The sequence below is a fragment of the Hemicordylus capensis genome, chromosome 6 (genome assembly GCF_027244095.1).
Source record: "Hemicordylus capensis ecotype Gifberg chromosome 6, rHemCap1.1.pri, whole genome shotgun sequence".
Lineage (NCBI taxonomy): Eukaryota > Metazoa > Chordata > Lepidosauria > Squamata > Cordylidae > Hemicordylus > Hemicordylus capensis.
Window position 1 is genome coordinate 161,841,460 of NC_069662.1, and position 18,003 is coordinate 161,859,462.

The 18,003-nt window shown below is 45.3% G+C and overlaps 1 protein-coding gene across 2 annotated transcripts in view; it reads right to left on the reverse strand.

Annotated features, from left to right (window-relative positions):
* OXSR1 (oxidative stress responsive kinase 1) overlaps positions 1 to 18,003 on the reverse strand; it is a 124,870-nt gene that overhangs the window by 83,659 nt on the left and 23,208 nt on the right. The window contains exon 2 of one of the 2 annotated variants that reach the window (XM_053262435.1): positions 13,611 to 13,723. In XM_053262435.1, the coding sequence (XP_053118410.1) occupies positions 13,611 to 13,723 (113 nt within the window). Of the gene's footprint in view, positions 1 to 1,819; positions 1,959 to 13,610; positions 13,724 to 18,003 lie in introns of those variants that run through there. The other variant, XM_053262436.1, reaches the window with a different exon arrangement.

The following is an 18,003-nucleotide window of genomic DNA, read 5'->3' on the forward strand; positions in this document are numbered from 1 at the left end:
AACAATTTTATATGGATAGCATTCAACATCACAATCCCCACCTGAAGTCTGAATCATAACAGTGCAGGCGAAGCGTAACATTCAGCAGAATCTAGCGGTATGAACTGGCCCTTTGAAACTCCTCAGCAAGGGCAACATGGATGAAGGCAGGGAGGTGGAAAGCAGAGGAGAGGAGGACCTTTATTTCCCATGGCAAAAGACTATAGAACAAACTTATGGAGAAGGTACCACATACTTCCTTGTGAGTCCGCCTTCAAGTTCGTAGGACAGTGCTACTGTGATTTCAGGTACATAAACTGCTATGAGCCAGCATGGTGTAGTGGTTAGAGTGCTGGACTACGACCGGCGAGACCTGAGTTCAAATCTCCATTCAGCCATGAGACTAGCTGGGTGACTCTGGGCCAGTCACTTCTCTCCCAGCCTAGCCTACTTCACAGGGTTGTTGTGAGGAGAAACTTAAGTATGTAGTACACTGCTCTGGGCTCCTTGGAGGAAGAGCGGGACATAAAATGTAAAAATAAATAAATTTGGCCCTGTTATGTATATTTAAAAGTCTCCTCCAATTTCCAAGGGTCATGGCTAAGCTGCCAAGAAGAGCAAAAAAAGCAGGACCGTGGTCACGTGCTGATGTGCAAGGAGGGGGAAAATGCATCATGGCTCTATTGAGGGTGGGGAAACACTTAGTATCCGAAATAAGGTCGATTCCATAATGGAAGAAATAGAAGAGACTTATTTCTGCAAAATGGAATGGTGAGGATATGAATCATTAATGGGGATGTTGCCTTCTATTATTTTTTCCAGTGCTGTACAGAGATTATAGTAAAGCTTTAATACAGCCCTATTTCCGTGTCTCTGCTCACAAAGGCTCCGCAAGAAGCTCTCGTGCCCATCATGTCCACTCAGAAAACTGCTAGAACAGAGGCTGTCGGGGACTTGGGACCCCAGATGATGTTAGACTACAGCTCCCACCTTCCTCAGCCACAAGGGACAAGGACTATAGGAGTTGTAGTCAACAGCACCTGGGGAACCCTGCTCGAGGAGTAACTCAGGAAAAGGTTCTGCTGACCTGTGCAAACAATGAACCTTGCAACAATGAACTGGCAAGCAGAGGCCCCGTTACCTCTGGCTGCAGGTTTCCACAGCACCTTGTGAAGTAAAGAAGCTGGAGCTTCTCGGATATTTATGAATATACCCAACTTATTGGAACACGGAAGGATTATCTGCTCCTATGAGTGCCAGAGGCTGACACCCCCAGCTAGGTGGGCAAAACGTTCACGACGAGAACCCCAACTCTGCGAGAGCAAGTTGCAAAATTAACACTCTTGAACTTTCATTATAGTTTTACATTAAGTTTTTAACATCTCTGTAAACTATGTTGGGATGTCCGGATGAAAGGCGAATATAAATGTGGGAAAATCGATAATATCCCATTTCAAGAATTGGTAGGGTACACAGAGGTTATAGTATCTTGTTTAAGTCCACATAGTAGTAGTACTCTTACGTGCATGCTACTTTTCAACAAAAGTTCTCAAAGCATTTTACACAGCAAAATAAGTGATAGCAACTATAAGAACCTAAGAACAACCCTGCTGGATCAGGCCCAAGGCCTATCTAGTCCAGCATCCAGTGTCCTACACATATACTTGAGATGAGATTTGGGCTGGGTAATTTCTGGTCCACAATTCAGTCTCATATCTACCAAGCTGCATAGGTTCACCTTATGCTTATGGATTCCCGCTCATGAGGAAATGGGGGGGGGGTGTCACACACATATTCCTGAACTCAAATGAACCATAAACTTCAGAGCAGTAAAACTCACCAAGAATTTAGCACCGATCTCTCCTGCTCAATTTCAGGCTTCGAAAGAGGTCCTTTGCCCCAGAAAGACACTTTTCCATGGATCATTCCAACTATAGAAGATTGAGTATTTCTGATAGTTGACGGCAGTGCATTCCAAATTATATTCTCTCTCCAGACACGTGACCCAAAGCAGTAAATTCAAGGCTGCAACACTTATAAGCCACTAGTCAGATGAATAGTGGGTGTTTTTTTTTAAAAAAAAAACTCCTTTTAACATCCTGAAAAAATGCACTGATCTTAAAAGTGCATTTTTAATACCAACACTCAAAAAACTTCAGACAAGGGCCATTTTAGGAGAGATGTGTTCTCCCGGGAAAGAGAAAGGAGAGTGATTCTTAAGACTGATGTGCACCACATAAAAACAGAAGCTAGCCTTTTGTTTCAGAACTATACTCAAATGCAAAATCCAATCAGTAGAGCAGCCAAGCAGAACTCCTACAATGAACTGGCCATATCATCTAACATGGCAACAGTCCAAAACACAATCCTTCTAGCCACTGGATTCTCTGACTGCTCATGTGATACGGACGGAAGCAAGAGATACAAGCAGGATGCATCTTCCTGCGCAGAGGCCAGGGCTTTCCCATTCCCCCAGTTCTGACGTGGGTGCTAAGCTGTGACAGGCATCAGTCTGCAGAGTAATTAAGACTGCTCAGCTCTAAGCTCAGACTCTCGCGTCCCAAGGAGTCCCTCTCGGAGCGCCCAGATGAGCTTCAACTTTCCACCTCCCAGAGGCCCAGACAGTGGCGCTGTTCCAAGGGTGCAGCAGTTACAGTTGCACAATATGCACACGGCTGATCATGTTGCACTCAACAGAAACAAGACGTCTAGGATCTGGATTTCAAGGCATTTCAGTTATCTTGTTGAAAAGCAAGTGCCTGCTGGTAGCATTTTCCGAGTGTTTAGACCCCAAAGAGCCCAACGGTGAGAACTCTTTGCACTTACACATCTATTATGTCAGGAATTCTTACAGTCAAAGTGCAAAAGGGTTAACTACATTTACCTGCTGTGGCAAGAACTACGGCAGAAATCCATAGTTTGAGTTCATTGCTGGCTTTCAGGAGAGCCCTTAAAACCTATCTGTTTGGCCTGGCCATCCAGGGTATTTAAACTGTTTTGAATGTTTCAATTGTTCATGGTTTTATGCTGTTTTTAAATTGTTCTGTGACGATCATTTTTAAAAAGGATTGATCTGTGGGTTTTATTTTTATTGTCGTGCACTGCCCAGAGCCATTTGGATGAGGCAGTATAGAAATATAACAAATTAATAAACAAATAAAAAGCAGTTCTATAGCACCTTCAAGATGGTAAGCAGGGATTGTTTCCCATGTTTTTCAAAGGAAGATTTTTCATTTCTACTTGGCTATTTGAAAACAGAGATACTGTGAGGAGAAAATTAATATGGTGGAATACACAAATACACACACACACACACAGGGGAAGTCAACACAGATCATAATCTATTTAGGGCATCAGGAAAATTTGTATAGTAACTGAGAAAAAATAATGCAAATGAGGAAAATTGCATGGCAATTCCCCCCAAAAAAATTGACAATTCAAAATTTTCTGGAAAATCCATACCTCTAACCATAAGCTTTTGTGATTTAACTTGGTTGCCAGGTGCGGAAGCAGAGGAATTAATCCATGGGTTGGCATATCCCAGCAAATTCCATGCTAGGGATCATTAGGAAGGGGACTGAAAATAAAAATACTAATATTATATTATATGTTATACAGGTCTATGGTGCAGCCACAATTGCAGTACTGCATACAGTTCTGGTCACTGTATCTTAAGGAGGACATTGTAGAACTGGAAAAGGTGCAGAAGAGGGCAGCCAAGATGATCAGGGGACTGGAGCACCTTCCGTATGAGGCAAGGCTACAGTATCTGGGGCTCTTTACTTAGGAAAAGAGGAGACTTCTACAAGGAGACATGATAGAGATGTATACGATTATGCATGGAATAGAGAGAGTGCAAAGAGAGAAATGTTGCGACCCAAGAGAAGCCGATACCAACCCTTGATGAGCCAAGAAGCTAATTGGGCGACCTCAGGCCAGTCACAACATCTCAGTCCAAGTACAGGGTGTTGTGTGGATAAAAGTGGGAACGCAGGGGGAAGCCTGCAAGCCACAGTCAGGTCCTTGGAGGAAGGGCTGGAGAGAACAGGGCTCAACCAATCCCCGGGTCCAGCATAGTGCTGGGAAATTTAAGTGTGGCCGCGGACAGACACGGCCAGGAGGAGCATGCAAGAAAGGTCCTGGCTGTGTCAATCCATTGCCTGCCTGAGCCAGACAGACATGACCAGGAGGGGGAGTGAGCAAGGAAGGAAGGGAGTCCACCCCCATGATGGGACAAAGGGTAGTGTGGCTCAGGACAGATCTATAATTTAACAAACGTGGGCAGAGCACACAGACCATCATGCAGAACCAAAGAGGGGGCGCCACCAGGGACCTCCGGGTGCATAACCCAGGGGCCTGCCACTCCCCCTCCACAGCCTCCCCTGCTGCTCACCTCCGTAGCCCCCACAGGACCACTGACCCAGTGCCACCAGCTTGCCTCCCTTTGCAGGGCTGCAAATCAGTCTAATGACATCACCACTCCAGCACCTGACATTACTGCACTGGGCTCACATCGCCCTGATGGGCCACTGCCAACATTGCTTCACCACTGGTGCTGCACCCAAGTTTTAGGGCTGCAAGACAACTTGACGAGGGCTGCAAGAGCAATGCAAGAGGAGTTTTCTTAGGAGCCTACATGGAAGCCACCACTGGAAATATCCCTTAGTTCATGGGTCCCCAACCTGTGGTCCTCGTGATGCTGATGAACCATTTGTGACAGAAGCTGATACGAGTTGTAGTTCAGCAACATCTTGAGGACCACAGGTTGGGGACCCATGAACTAGCTCAATCGGAAGAGCTGGTCTTGTGGCAGCAAGCATGAATTGCCCCCTTTGCTAAGGGGATCAAGTCTGCCCTGGTTTGCATTTGAATAGGAGACTACATATGAGCACTGTAAGATATTCCCCTCAGGAGTTGGAGCCACTCTGGGAAGAGCAGAAGGTTCCAAGTTCCCTCCCTGGCAGCATCTCCAAGAGAGGGCTGAGAGAGATTCCTGCCTGCAACCTTGGAGAAGCCGCTGCCAGTCTGTGTGGATGATACTGAGCTAGATGGACCAATGGTCTGACTCGATAGAAGGTAGCTTCCTATGTTTCTAATTTAAGCACAGTTCCTAGCTTCAAATCTCAATTATTGTATTCTACAAGGGCAACCCAATACTCACATTTCTGGGAGACACATCTCTAATCAACAATTGTCTCTTTTCCTCCCCCTTGCTCTGCTTAACAGCCAAGGTGTCCTTGAGTTACTGCGTGCATATTTCCATGCTAAATCTCCCACACTAATCCCCAGTGTGGGCAAACCCCGGCCTGCTAAATTTAAAACGCTGCCACCGTGTATGAAGATAGCATTCATCTAGAAATGCATGCCTGTTAATTATAAACACGTCGCCATCGCAAACCGCCACACGACAAGAAGGTGTGAGGGTTACAGCAGGTCACATATATTTTGAGAGACTTAAAAAGGATCAAAACTAAGTGCCTGCAAGACAGGCTCACCATACCAACCCAACTTCTCTCTCTCTCTCGGGCAAAATCCTTCTAAGGGAAGGAAAGGGACGGGGGTGTCTTCTCCTAAATGCTCTCTCTGCGTAAGCCCGTTTTCAAACTTCTTTATCATATTAGGTGCCAGACTCTGTCGATGGGCCTTCGGGAATCTAAGGGAAGCAATCAACTGCAAACATACTAGCACAGGGGTGGGCCAACTTGACCCTCCAGCTGTTGATGAACTCCATTAGAGCCAGGTTGGCCCCACCCCTGTGCTAGCATGACCCAAGCTGTCCTTTCACACACACCAATAGGGAGCTGAAAAATTCCCCTTTTCAGAAAGGAAGCACACATGCATGGAACACATGCAAAGCTTTTTAAGACACATTTATCTTCATACTGATTTTCAGTGTCTTCATTCCCCCCCCCCTTTTAAGTTAAACAATGTAAGGAATCATATGCTACTGAATTGCTAGGTCTGAATACATTTTCAATTCCAATTAAAATCTTTTGCAAGTCAAGCCTTGAATTAGTATGGGCATTTAAAAAGCCACATTCAGTGTGCTTTGTTGAGATGTTTTGATCATCAAATATTTCAGCTGAAATAACTTTGAGCAGGGGTGCTCAGCTTTGAGTCCACAGCTGCTGCTGGACTAGAATGGCTGGGGATGATGGGAGTTGTAGTCCAACAACATCTGGAGACCAAAGTTGGGAATGCCTGCCTTTGTCTACCAAAAACATTTGAGATATTTATACCAATCTTGTATAGAGATATTCTGAGAATTGGTGTAGCATAGAGGCTAAGAAACCGAGCTGCCAATCAGGACTTTCCTGGTTCCTATCTTGCTTTTTCCATGAACTCACTAGGTGGCCTTAGGCAAGCTGTGCTCCTACTCAGCCTCAGCTGCAGTACAGAGAGGATATACTCCTTAGCCCTGTAAGTAATATTAGGATAATACATGTAGAGTGCTTTGCACATTCAAAGCGCTATACAAATGCTATTAAGTATTACACAGCACGTAAAATATAGATTATTAATTAATTGTTTTGTTTATTAAACAAAAGGTCCAGCAAACATGCCAAGGCAGATCCCAATCTATTTAGGTCACTGGAAAATTTTTCCAATTCAAAGCTTTCCGAAAAACCCACATCACTGGTTTTGGGGTGGATCATATTCAAATTGCCAATGGTAAGAATTAGGGCTGCAATCTCTAGTTATTAGACCAGTTAACTAAAACTTTAATCAACCAACTGCTGGATCTACTAATTAAAAGCACTTGTTGAGTGTTTGAGACTACTTTGGTTCTGGTACATTATAGTACTGGAGAATAAAAGCGACATATGGTAAGCCTTCTGACAAAAGAGAGGTGTCTTATTAAATTGAAAGTTGTTTCACTTTCTTCAGTATCTTAAAAAGGCACTTAAACAGAGGTTTTGGTAATATGCAGATTGAACGAGTTATGAAATCCATTTAGTAATGGTTTTCAAAAGGCAGGTGATTAATCGGTCGAAAGCCCTATTAAAAATATATAGCCAACTTCAAGAACAAAATCTCAAATTGCACCAGCTGCAGTCCCAAGAGGAGCAACCAAATTTAAGCAAGTCTTTCTTACATGACTGTTACCGTCAGCACCCCATAGGCTGATACCATTACAGTACTGTGTCACCTTAAGTGGCGCAGTGGTGAAATGCTTGACTAACAAGCAGAAGGTTGCCGGTTCAAATCCCCACTAGTACTATATTGGGCAGCAGCAATATAGGAAGATGCTGAAAGGCATAATCTCAGACTGTGTGGGAGATGGCAATGGTAAACCCCTCCTACCAAAGACAACCACAGGGCTCTGTGGGCACCAGGAGTCGAAATTGACTTTACAACTTTACTGTTAGCATAGGGTGCCAGTACTGACCGACCTCACAAGGTGGTTGGGGGGGGGGTCTCCAATCCTTACATTTAAATGAGTCCAGAGGGGACAACTTCCTACCCTCAATGCTTGGAAAATTCACTTCGCCATAGGTGCCGTACTCATTTCAGTTCAAAATGGTAGAAGCTTCTCACACCTCCTACCATTGCAACAGATTGGATTTAATACAAGAGTGGAGAAAAAACCTCACTGCACAGGTCTAAAAGCCAGCTGTGATCTCAGCTAACTGAGCCAAGAGGCACCTTTCAAACTGGCAATTATACTTAACCAGGAGAGAGCCGGTGGCCATCCCTCCGGTGGCTATTCGGGATATCTACCTTTTTAGAAGATGAGCCCTTTTCTATGTAAACCACTTTTTTGTTCAACAGCAGTGTATAAACAAAAAAACACACACACAGGGCTTAATTCTCACCAACGTGAATATTTCCCAAGCTTGCTCTTGAGGTTGGCTTGGTTGCCACCCCCACCCCCCATTCTATTCTCGATGCCTATACCCCACACCCCTGAGGTGCAGAGGCCAGAGCTTTTGATGTCACACAAAAGCTAGGATTTTGTTGCCTAGAGACAGAGAGGAATGTGTTGCAAGCTGGCAACTGAGTCTGGATCCCCCCTTGATCAGCACAGTAGCTGCAGGGATAACGGGGCTTTCACAGGACACACAATTGGTCCTCCAAAGAGGCACCAATTCAATCCTCCTCAGTCATTCCTGCATTTCTCTTTGCTCCAACGGTCCCAAGTTTCTCTACACAGTGGTACTAAGGTTTGGGGTTTTTCAAGCAGCCTTTACAGTTTCTAATAAGCACCATCAGAACCAGGGCTCTCCTTTTGTTAGAGATTTTGGTTGATTAAGTGATCGTGTCATCTGCGTACAAGTCAGTCAGTTTTTATTACAGCCGTTGGCCAGCCAAGAGATAAAAATCAGAACAAATATAACTAATATACACAAATAGTGACTGATACTTACACACAATAAAACAGTATACAAGCATCCAGGATAAATTACTTTAAGAACAGTAAAACAACTCATAAAATTGAGACCTTACAAGGCAATGCAAACAATTGTGGCAAGCATTGGGCAGGTTCAGACAACCCATTGAATGTTGTTGAACTGGAGACTAGAAGCTCCCAGGAAGCATGCATTCCCGTGAGGTGTGGCAGGCGAGCACACCGACCTCCGGTTTGTGGTCAGAGTTATCAACTTCTTAACGACTTGGTCAGGACAACTTCAGCCCTTGGTTGCAGATCTCAGGCTGAAATCGGGGAGTAGTCAGTAACTCCAGCTGTGAATCGGAGGTTGGCAGGTTCATACATCATGCCTGACAGCAACCTGTTTCCCAGGTTGCTGGAAACTTCCATTTCCAGCTTACTGACATTCCGCAGGCCGTGTAAACCCACCCACTGTTTTAGGATTTATTATTATTTATTTCATTTATTATATTTATAAACCGCCCCACCCAAAGGCTCTGGGCAGTGCACAACGAGTTTAAAGACACACAAAAACACACACCATTTAAAACACAGTGCTCAAAACAATATAAAAACCAATTTAAACACAATCCAAAACCATTTAAAACCAATTAAAATACTTTTTTAAAAAAAACCTTTGAAGGCCAGGCCAAACAAGTAAGTTTTTAGGGCTCTCTTAAAGGCCGACAGCAAACCTAAACTGTGGATATCTGCTGGAAGAATGGGCATTGCTTCCTCTCACACATTGAAGGGAAAACCTCTTCAGTGACTGAAGAAGAAATTCCTCTTCCAAGATGGGACCCAAGAAAAGATGTGGCTCTTCACCCAGAATTTTAAATGAGAGTATTGTTTTTCCTGCTATTGCTTTGTGTTTTCCTGCTGCTGCTTTGTGTTTTCATTGTTTTAAATGGGTTTTTAAATTTTTAAATAGAAATGATATTTTTATATTTATATTATCTGTACTTTTATATTTTAATTATGCATTGTTTTAATTATATTGTAAACTGCTTTGAGATTATTTTAATGAAAAACAGCATATAAATCAAATCAATCAAGCCTATTGGCCTTTTGAGCACATGTATCAAAGGGAAAAATTAAATTTTTAGAAGTCCATTGCCAAATGAATCATAAGTATAGCCTCAAAGAACTGCAGAATTGGAAGGGACTTTGGCGATCTTTAGTCCAGGAGTAGGCAACATGTGGCTCTCCAGGTGTTGCTGATCCCCAGCTGTAACAAACTGTGGTGGGGATGATGGGGTTTGTAGTTCAGCAACATCTGGGAAGCTACACATCGCCTATTGCTGTTCTAGTCCAACCCCTGTTCAGTTAAGATATCTGCTCTAGCAAGGGGTTTCCAATTCTGGGTCCTCATATGTGGCTGGACTACAATTCCCATCATCCCCAGGCACAATGGTCCAAGGTATTAACTGGTTTTGCAGATGAATTCTCAAAACTTGCCTTAAAGCAGGAAAAAAGGGAGCACAGTGGATCGCCCCCAGGAAGGCATTCTAGAGTTTTGGTGGATCATGATGAGACACAAGGCTGATCAACCAAGCCTTCTCCCTTGTATCCATCAGTTGTACCTCCCATGGTGATAGGTCATAGAGGAGGACCTCCGAAACCAATCTGAAGGCTCAGGCAGGTTCCTATGGGAGGTGGCAGCCCTTGACGAGCTGGCTGGAGAGAAGAGGCTCAGAATCATTAAAGGTGGAAAATCCCCATGTTCCTGACCCCAAGAGGGTTATGCTAGGCTGCAATATGAGAACTCAACTTTGTTTGCTGTTCTACTGCATCCACGAAGGGGGGGGAGGAGTTTGCTTCCTTGCTGAAAAGCCCACAAACAAGACCTATCTGCCCATCAGGTCACCTAATTGGGAAGAAAGAAGAAAAGCAGCAATTCATCAGCTAATGAATGGGACAGCAATGAAACAGGAGGTATTTTGGAGGAGTGGGTCAGCTGGAGATTAAGATACTTAATTAGGAGTTTTACCCAAAAATTACATACTAAGTTTTCTGCTGCAAAGCCTTCTGAATAGCCCTTTGAGCCAGGAACCGGTAAATGCTATTTTCCCGCTCAAGAGGTAATGCAGATTATTGAATTAGAGAGCAATGGGAGGCAGTGAAAGGATATAATGCACATGGAATGCGTTCAAGCACAATGGGATAAAAACCAAGAAGGGCAATTGCTTCAGGGCAGGGCTGGCCACGCTGAGTTTTGGGGCGACTACAACTCCTGTCATCCCCTGCTGCAGGATGAGGATGATGCGAGTTTTATTCCAGCTACAGCTGGAGAACCTCAGCTTAGCCACCCCTGCCTTAGGGCCTGGCTTCTCGCCACATGTAGCCCATCAGGGACTCAATGGATCCATAGCTCAGAACATCTGCTTTGCATGCAGAAGGGCCCAGATTCAATCGCTGGCAACTTCTCCAGGTAGGGCTGGGAAAGAATCCTGCCTGAAACCTTGAAGAAGTGCCATCCTTAAGTGTGGACAACACAGAGATAGACGGAAGAATTTCTATTTCCTATGATAGGACTATGGAGTCAGGAAAGCTGACTCCATGGAGTTGGGGAGCAAACAAGTGGACTGCTGTGAAGCTGCAATGGAGAATAATAGTACACAGGCACACAAGAGGGGCCAAAGTGTGTCTTGAAAAATCAAGTGACATATTCCTCTTCTCAACCAAGGTTTGAACTGGTTTCCATAGCAAACGAAGAAGATGGTTCCCTACCCTCAAAAGGGTTTCCATTCTAAAAAGAAACCCCAGGTACACACCAGCAACAGCCACTGCAGGATGCACTGCAGGATCCACTACTCTTCCCTGCTAATTATGAGAGCGCCATGACTTTCAATGGGGTTTCTTTGCCCAGTTAGCAGTGGATCCTAACTGTGGGAAGCAGTGGATCTTTTAACTGTCCATCAAAGTGGGAAAGCCTTATTCCACTCTATGTCAATATAGTCACCAACATCATTTCAAGTCAAGAGGCACCAGGGTTCCCCAACACAGCCTACACAACAGCTGACAAGGACAGGGGATTCCAGCCCCTGTCCAGCATCACCACTGCCCAGAAAGTGTAATCTCGCCCCTAAACCCTAACCAAGAAGGCCAAAGGGAAACGGGGAAGCAGTCTTCACCAAGTTGTCCTGGGGCTCTCGAGTGCCTGAACATTGTACTGGAAGCTGCAAGAGAATTTGTGTTTCAGATTGAGAGACTGAAACCTCCAAGTTTTAATCCAGGGGAACAAACCCCTGTGCCACAGTATCCAAGGTTTAGGAAACACTGCAGGAGCATTAGCAAACAATGAGTCAAGGCAACATAAACCAGGCGTTCCCAATCTATGGTCCTCCAGATGTTGCTGAACTACATCACCCCCAGCCTCAATTTACTGTGGCTGGGGATGCTGGGAGTTGAAGTTCAGCAACACCCGGAGGGCCACAGGTTGGGAACCTCTGACCTAAGCCATTTCGAGCCATTATTTGAAAGTTGGTTGGAACTGAATAGAACCCTTTAAAAAAAAAGTTCAAATTAAGATATTCAGAACTCTCAACAAGGTTGTTACATTCACAGGCCCCTAACAGAACGCACGAGCACACAATGCTACCATTTGGCAGTGAACAGGTACAAGGCAGCAGGGCAGTCCTTCCATGGGGCAGGATGAGACAGTCACCTCAAGTGTCCGTGTGAGAAGGGACACAGGAAGTGGCAAGTTCTGGTCCTCTGCCCCCATGGGCCCCACCGTCACCAGCCTTCCTTGACCCATGTGGGTGCATGCCTTTCACCTCTTCTCCACCCCAGCTTGAGCTAGGAGCACCCTTGTCACTAGGCTGGCTTGTTAGCCTAGTCTGAGTGCACTTGTATGTGCTGCCTTAGCAGTATGGCCTGGATATGTTAAACAGCTGCCCACAGGTGGGAGGGCATCATGTTGTCCTTTGCCCCAGGCAGCAAGCCATCTTGGGTCACCTGTAGCTGCCAATCTTTTTCCAGATTGTCTGGGAGCAGATGTTTATTATTATTTAAAAATATATATATCCCAGCCCACCAGTACAATACTACTCAGGGCAGCTCACAACAGTAAATATATAAAATTTAACAACACACACAGTAGAACAAAAAACATTAAAACAAACCAGACTGTAGTAAAACACATTAAAAAGCCTCTCTAAACAGGAAGGCTTTAAGGTGTGTGTTTTTTTACCCTAAGAGAGGGAGCATGACAAAGCTCATCTGGGAGGGCAGGCCACAACCAAAAAGGCCCTGTCACTTGTCCCTGCCAACTGAATCTCACTCAGTGGCGGGGCCATGAGCAGAGCAACTCCTGTGCAACTCCCTCCACATCTTCCTTCCAGAGGCAGGTTGAGATCTGCCTCTCCACTGTACCTTCTAAAGTGAAGTTTCTTAAAATGAGATTCTGTTCCATTTTAACTTCACATCATTTGGTTCTTAACTGTTTTACAACACGCTGTGATTTACAGTATTTGTCTTAGCTTTTTGCTGAATAGTGCCTTGGAAGTATATTGAATGGTGGCATATACTGTGTAAGTCAAATAAGTAAAACCAATATCTGGGAAGACTAAATATGTTGTGTTGGTCTGGGCTTCTATACTCTGCCAGGAAGCAACAGGACAGAACAAACACGAACTGCTCCAAGGATGAAACCCACTGTAATTAAAAAGTACAAACTGAACACCAGTCAGAAGTCTTGGTGTGGGTGGTGGTGGTGGTTGTTTTTAAATGAATGCTGTATTGTTCTAGGTTATGATAGACACTTGGCTATAACAAATTTCTCATCCAAGCCTGGAAACCAGTATTGTGGCTTGAACCATATTTAAGCATGTGAGCTGGAACTGAACCTGTTACAAGATATTTATTGGCTAGAATCACAAGGGGATCAACTGTATTCACAGCTGAACCTGAACTAAACCAAAGAGTTTAATGGTTGATGTCCAGAGAGCAAAAGGGGGCAGGGGGCAACCCACCCCTCCGGAAACTGCTTTCCATGAGTGCACACCTTTCTCTCGCCTAAGTCAAGCCAATGGAGCAATCCACACGAGACAGCTGTAGACTCTTCAAGGCTGGTTTTTCAGACTTTGTCCACAGCCATGAGCTCTTGGGACTGTCATTCCCCTCTAAGTAATCCCAACAAAACCCTAAGAGGCTAGCAGGTGACTGCGTGAAAGAGATGCCACAAGAAACCCTAGATATGCAGCAATTTAGAGACCCCAAACAAGGCTGTGCAAGAACACGGATGGAATTCGCATACCAAGAGCTCGTCCATGCTGGTCTGACACTTCTCAAGGTTGATCCGCTTGATTGCCACCTTCTCTTTCTTGGGGCTGCAGTAGGCTGCCTGTACCACTGCTGTGGCTCCACTCCCTGAAAAAGAAGAAAAGCACAAAGAGATGCCCTCAGAAAGCTGATAAAATGCTGGGAAGTTTCTCTTTTGCAGGGAGAGAAAGTACTCATTGAAAATGCCTACTCAGTGCATAGCAGCTGTGAAAAAGGCTAATTCCATGCTAGGAATCATTAGGAAGGGGACTGGAAATAAAACGGCTAATATTCTAATGCCCTTATACAAAACTATGGTGCAACCACACTTGGAGTACTGTGTACAATTCTGGTCACCACATCTTAAAAAGGACATTGTAGAACTGGAAAAGGTGCAGAAGAAGGGCAACCAAGATGATCAGGGGCCTGGAGCTCCTTCCTTATGAGGCAAGGCTACAACACCTCAGGCTTTTTATTTTGGAAAAGGGCGACTATGGGGAGACATGATAGAAGTGTATAAAATTATGCATGGTGTGGAGAGAGTGAATAGAGAACTTTCTCACTCTCTCGCACCATGAGGACTTACGGTCATCCCATGAAACTGAAGGTCAGGAAATTTAGGACCAACAAAAGGAAGTAGCTTTTCACACAATGCATAATTAACCTATGGAATCCTCTGCCCCAGGATGTGGTGACAGCTACCAGCCTGGATGGCTTTGAAAGTGTCAGAGACAAATTCATGAAGGACAGCTCTATCAACGGCTACTAGTCTTGAGGGCAATTTCAGGCTCAGAGGCAAGAGGTCTCTAAATACTAGTTGCAGGGCATTCCTTCATCTCTTGCCTGTGGGCTTCCCAGAGGCATCTGGTGGGCTACAGTGGGAAACAGAATGCTGGACCAGGTGGGCCTTGAGCCCAATACAGCAGGACTGTCTTTACATGAGGTTTGAAATATTGAGACACATTGATACAAGAATGCAAACTTCCTTTCAAGAATACGTTCCTCCGTGCAAATGCACACCATGTCATTAACAATGACCGTGTGTATGAATTGCAACTTTTGCCTACAAAGACACACACAAGGAGGACCAGCATGTTCTCACAGAACATTGAGAGCAAAATGTTGTTGCTATGTACACAGCTTCTCATCTTCCATAAATGTCACCTTCTGCATCTCACATCTGTAGGCATGGGCTACCAAGTATGAAACTATTTATTTATTTATCTCTTGCCTTATAGGCCATGGCTCTACACAGTGGCTAACAAACCCAACATAAAAACAAATACATGAAATAAACCAAGCCAAACCAAACTGTCTAAACACACACACTGGAAGCAGAAAGCAAGCAAGAACAAAAAAACCACCACCAAAATTAACAACCCAGACTCAGATTGAAACCCTCCATTTCAACACATGCACTCTGGATGAAGGTGGCTTCCTTCTAAAGTTTGAAAGCCAGCTGGGGGATGGGAAGGGGTGAGCTTCTCTCGGGAAGTGGTCCAGAGCCTTGGAATAACTGCTGAGGAGTCCTCATGCCAAGTAAACACTCATAAGTGGATGGTTCAGACATCATGCAGAATACCCATTAGAGCCGGGTTCCACACACCATCTCTGAGCTTCGAGGACATGAAGTCCCCTCACCCCATCCCACATCCCATCTAGGTTAGATATCTATATCTATAAAATTTGTAGACCAAACTTCCATCTCTGGGTGATTTACAATGTAAAGCAAATTAAAAATAAAAACCTTAACACAATTTAAAAATCAGTCAAGTTAAAAAGTTTGGGTGAAAAAAAGAGTCTTTAGGGACTTTCTAGAAGTTTTTAGAGATGTGCACCCCCCCACACACACACACTTATTTCAGCAGAGAGTGCATTCCAGAGTCTTGGGGCAACAGAGAATGTCTGTCCCTGCATAGCCCCAAAACGAGCCGGTGGAAACTAGCGTTGTGCATGAAACTGGTACGCACAGTTTGGTCCGAGTCCAAACCAGATTCGAATGGAACCGAGCATGTTTGGTTCTTCTCCCCTGCCCCCCAGACACCACCACCCCCTGGTTTGGCTCGAATTTGAGCCAGTCCAGGGGTTCTATCAAAACCCCCATTTTTTTAAAAAAAGGAACTCACCTCTGGGGTGCACTACTACAGGAGGAAGGCTCCAGTCAGCCTGGTCCAGGGTCAAGCAGATGGCCAGTGCACCATGCACAATGGCCGCCCCCAGCACAAAGAGTCCCAGAGATGAAAATGGACTAAGACAGGGTCAATTGGAGACTGGGGGGAGGCCAGCAGGGGTGGGAATCGCCAGAGGACCCCTCCCCTGCAGACACTTCCCCCAGAGGCAATGAGTTTCTTAAAATAAATAGATAGATAGATCTGGGGGTTCGGCTCGAATTCAAGCCGAACTGGGTCTGGTTAGGCTAGAGGGCAAGCCAGAGGCAAGCCCTCAAGCCAGCCAAGTTTTATGGCAAACCAGCTCGAGTCGGTTCGCACATCCCTAGTGGCAACTTCAGATGAACCTCTCTGGACGATCTCAATGGGCAGTGGGGCTCATGTCAAAGACAACGTTCTCTTAAATACCCATGGCCTGGGTAAGTGAAATTCCATCCAGAACTGGCCGATCAAAACAGTCTCCCAAGTTCCGACCCTGCACAATAAGTACCTCTGTCTTATCTGGATCCAGTCTCAGATTATCACCCCTCGTTCAGCCCATCACTGCCTCCAAGCAGGCAATTAGGGAGCTTATGCCTTCCCCCAATAATACTGACATGGAGGGAAAAAGCTTACCTACTTGCTTGAAGTAACTCAAAATCTGGAACTCATGTCGAACCTTGGGTATATATTTTATTTGACGCAAGGGGCCAGCATGCTGTAGTGGCTGGAATGCTGGACTAAGACTGGGGAGACCTGAGTTCAAATCTCCACTCAGCTGTGAAATTCACTGGGTGACTCACTGAATTTTATACCTGCATTAACTCAAGAGGAACAGGACTCTGAATTTAAGATGACCTCCTGATTTCTAATATTAAAAAAACTTGGGGTGGGGGGAGACCTTGCCTTGGATTCAGGTCAGTACAGTACTCTGCACAGCACCATACTGAGAAGACCATCCTTACTGTGCAGCGCTGTGCCCCGCCCAGCACCAGTAGGCTTCCTAAAGGGAAACTGACCCCTCTTGAGCCCCTTGGAAGGCATGAATGGAGTACAGGGAAGTGTAGCCCTTCCCAGCACTTTCCCTGCAGAGCTCTTAAGGGAGGGCTTCGTCTCTTTTGAAGGGCACACTGGGCGGAAAGGGCAGAGTTCAGCCAGTGGGGAAATGGCTGCCACATGGAAAGGCCAAAGTAGCCCCCACTTGAAATACAGCCCAGATCACTGCTGTAGCAGCTGACTGGAAGGGAGCAACACCGAGGTGAATCAGACAGACACCCAACAGGTAGGGATGTGCAAAGCAGTTGGGGGGTTCGACAGTTTGGGGGACGAACCAAACCCACCCCCTCGAAGTTCAGGGAGTTCGGACCGAAAATGCTTTTAAAAATTTTTTGAAAAGAAGATTTTACACACCTTGTCCCCTGGGAGTACAAGGTAAAAAAAAAAACTTTTTTTAAAAAATTAAGCATTTTCAGTCCGTGAACCCCGCCGGACCGAACCAAACCAAACCGGGGGGGGGGGGGTTTGAGGGGGTGCCGGACTAAACTGGCCCAGTTGGGTTCGAGACCGGTCTGGCCTCAGACTGAACTGGGCCAGCCGGTTCCATGCACATCCTTACCAACAGGCAGCCTCCTCCACAGGTGTATACATCTGGCTTGCAGAATATGTTCATCTCTCATAGCCCTCGGGTGCCTCAGTGTATGGCTTTGAAATCATGGGAGTGGGTAGATCAGTGGCCAGAATTGCTATAAAGCCGCTCTCAATATCCTTCCAGAATGCATGCAGTAAGACTCCTCCGGAGGATTAAACGTAACAATCCTACCGTCTAGACCAATTCCAGAGTTCTTTTTTGTCTGTTTATCACTTGCTCCCCATGGCCCTGTATATATCCGTATCTCTTCGTCATCCTCAGCTATTAAGTTACAGAGGAAACATCAAGACTTGGAGGACAACTAGCAAGACCTTTAAAAATAAGTTGCAACAAGACCCAGAAGTGAACTTGTCGTTTCGTACCACCAGCAGCAGCTTGTGCTTCTTACAGGCCGTGCAAAGCCGGATTTCCAGGCTCCCAAGAAAAATGCAATAAAAGGCATAGCTTCCATTCCTGAAGGGACCGAGTTGCTACGAGCTTTAATTGTGAAATTCCACAGGAGTGGCTGGAGGGGAAGAGCTGGTCTTGCGGTAGCAAGCACCAAGTGTTCCATTTGCTAAGCAGTGTCTGCCCTGGTTTGCATATGGATGGGT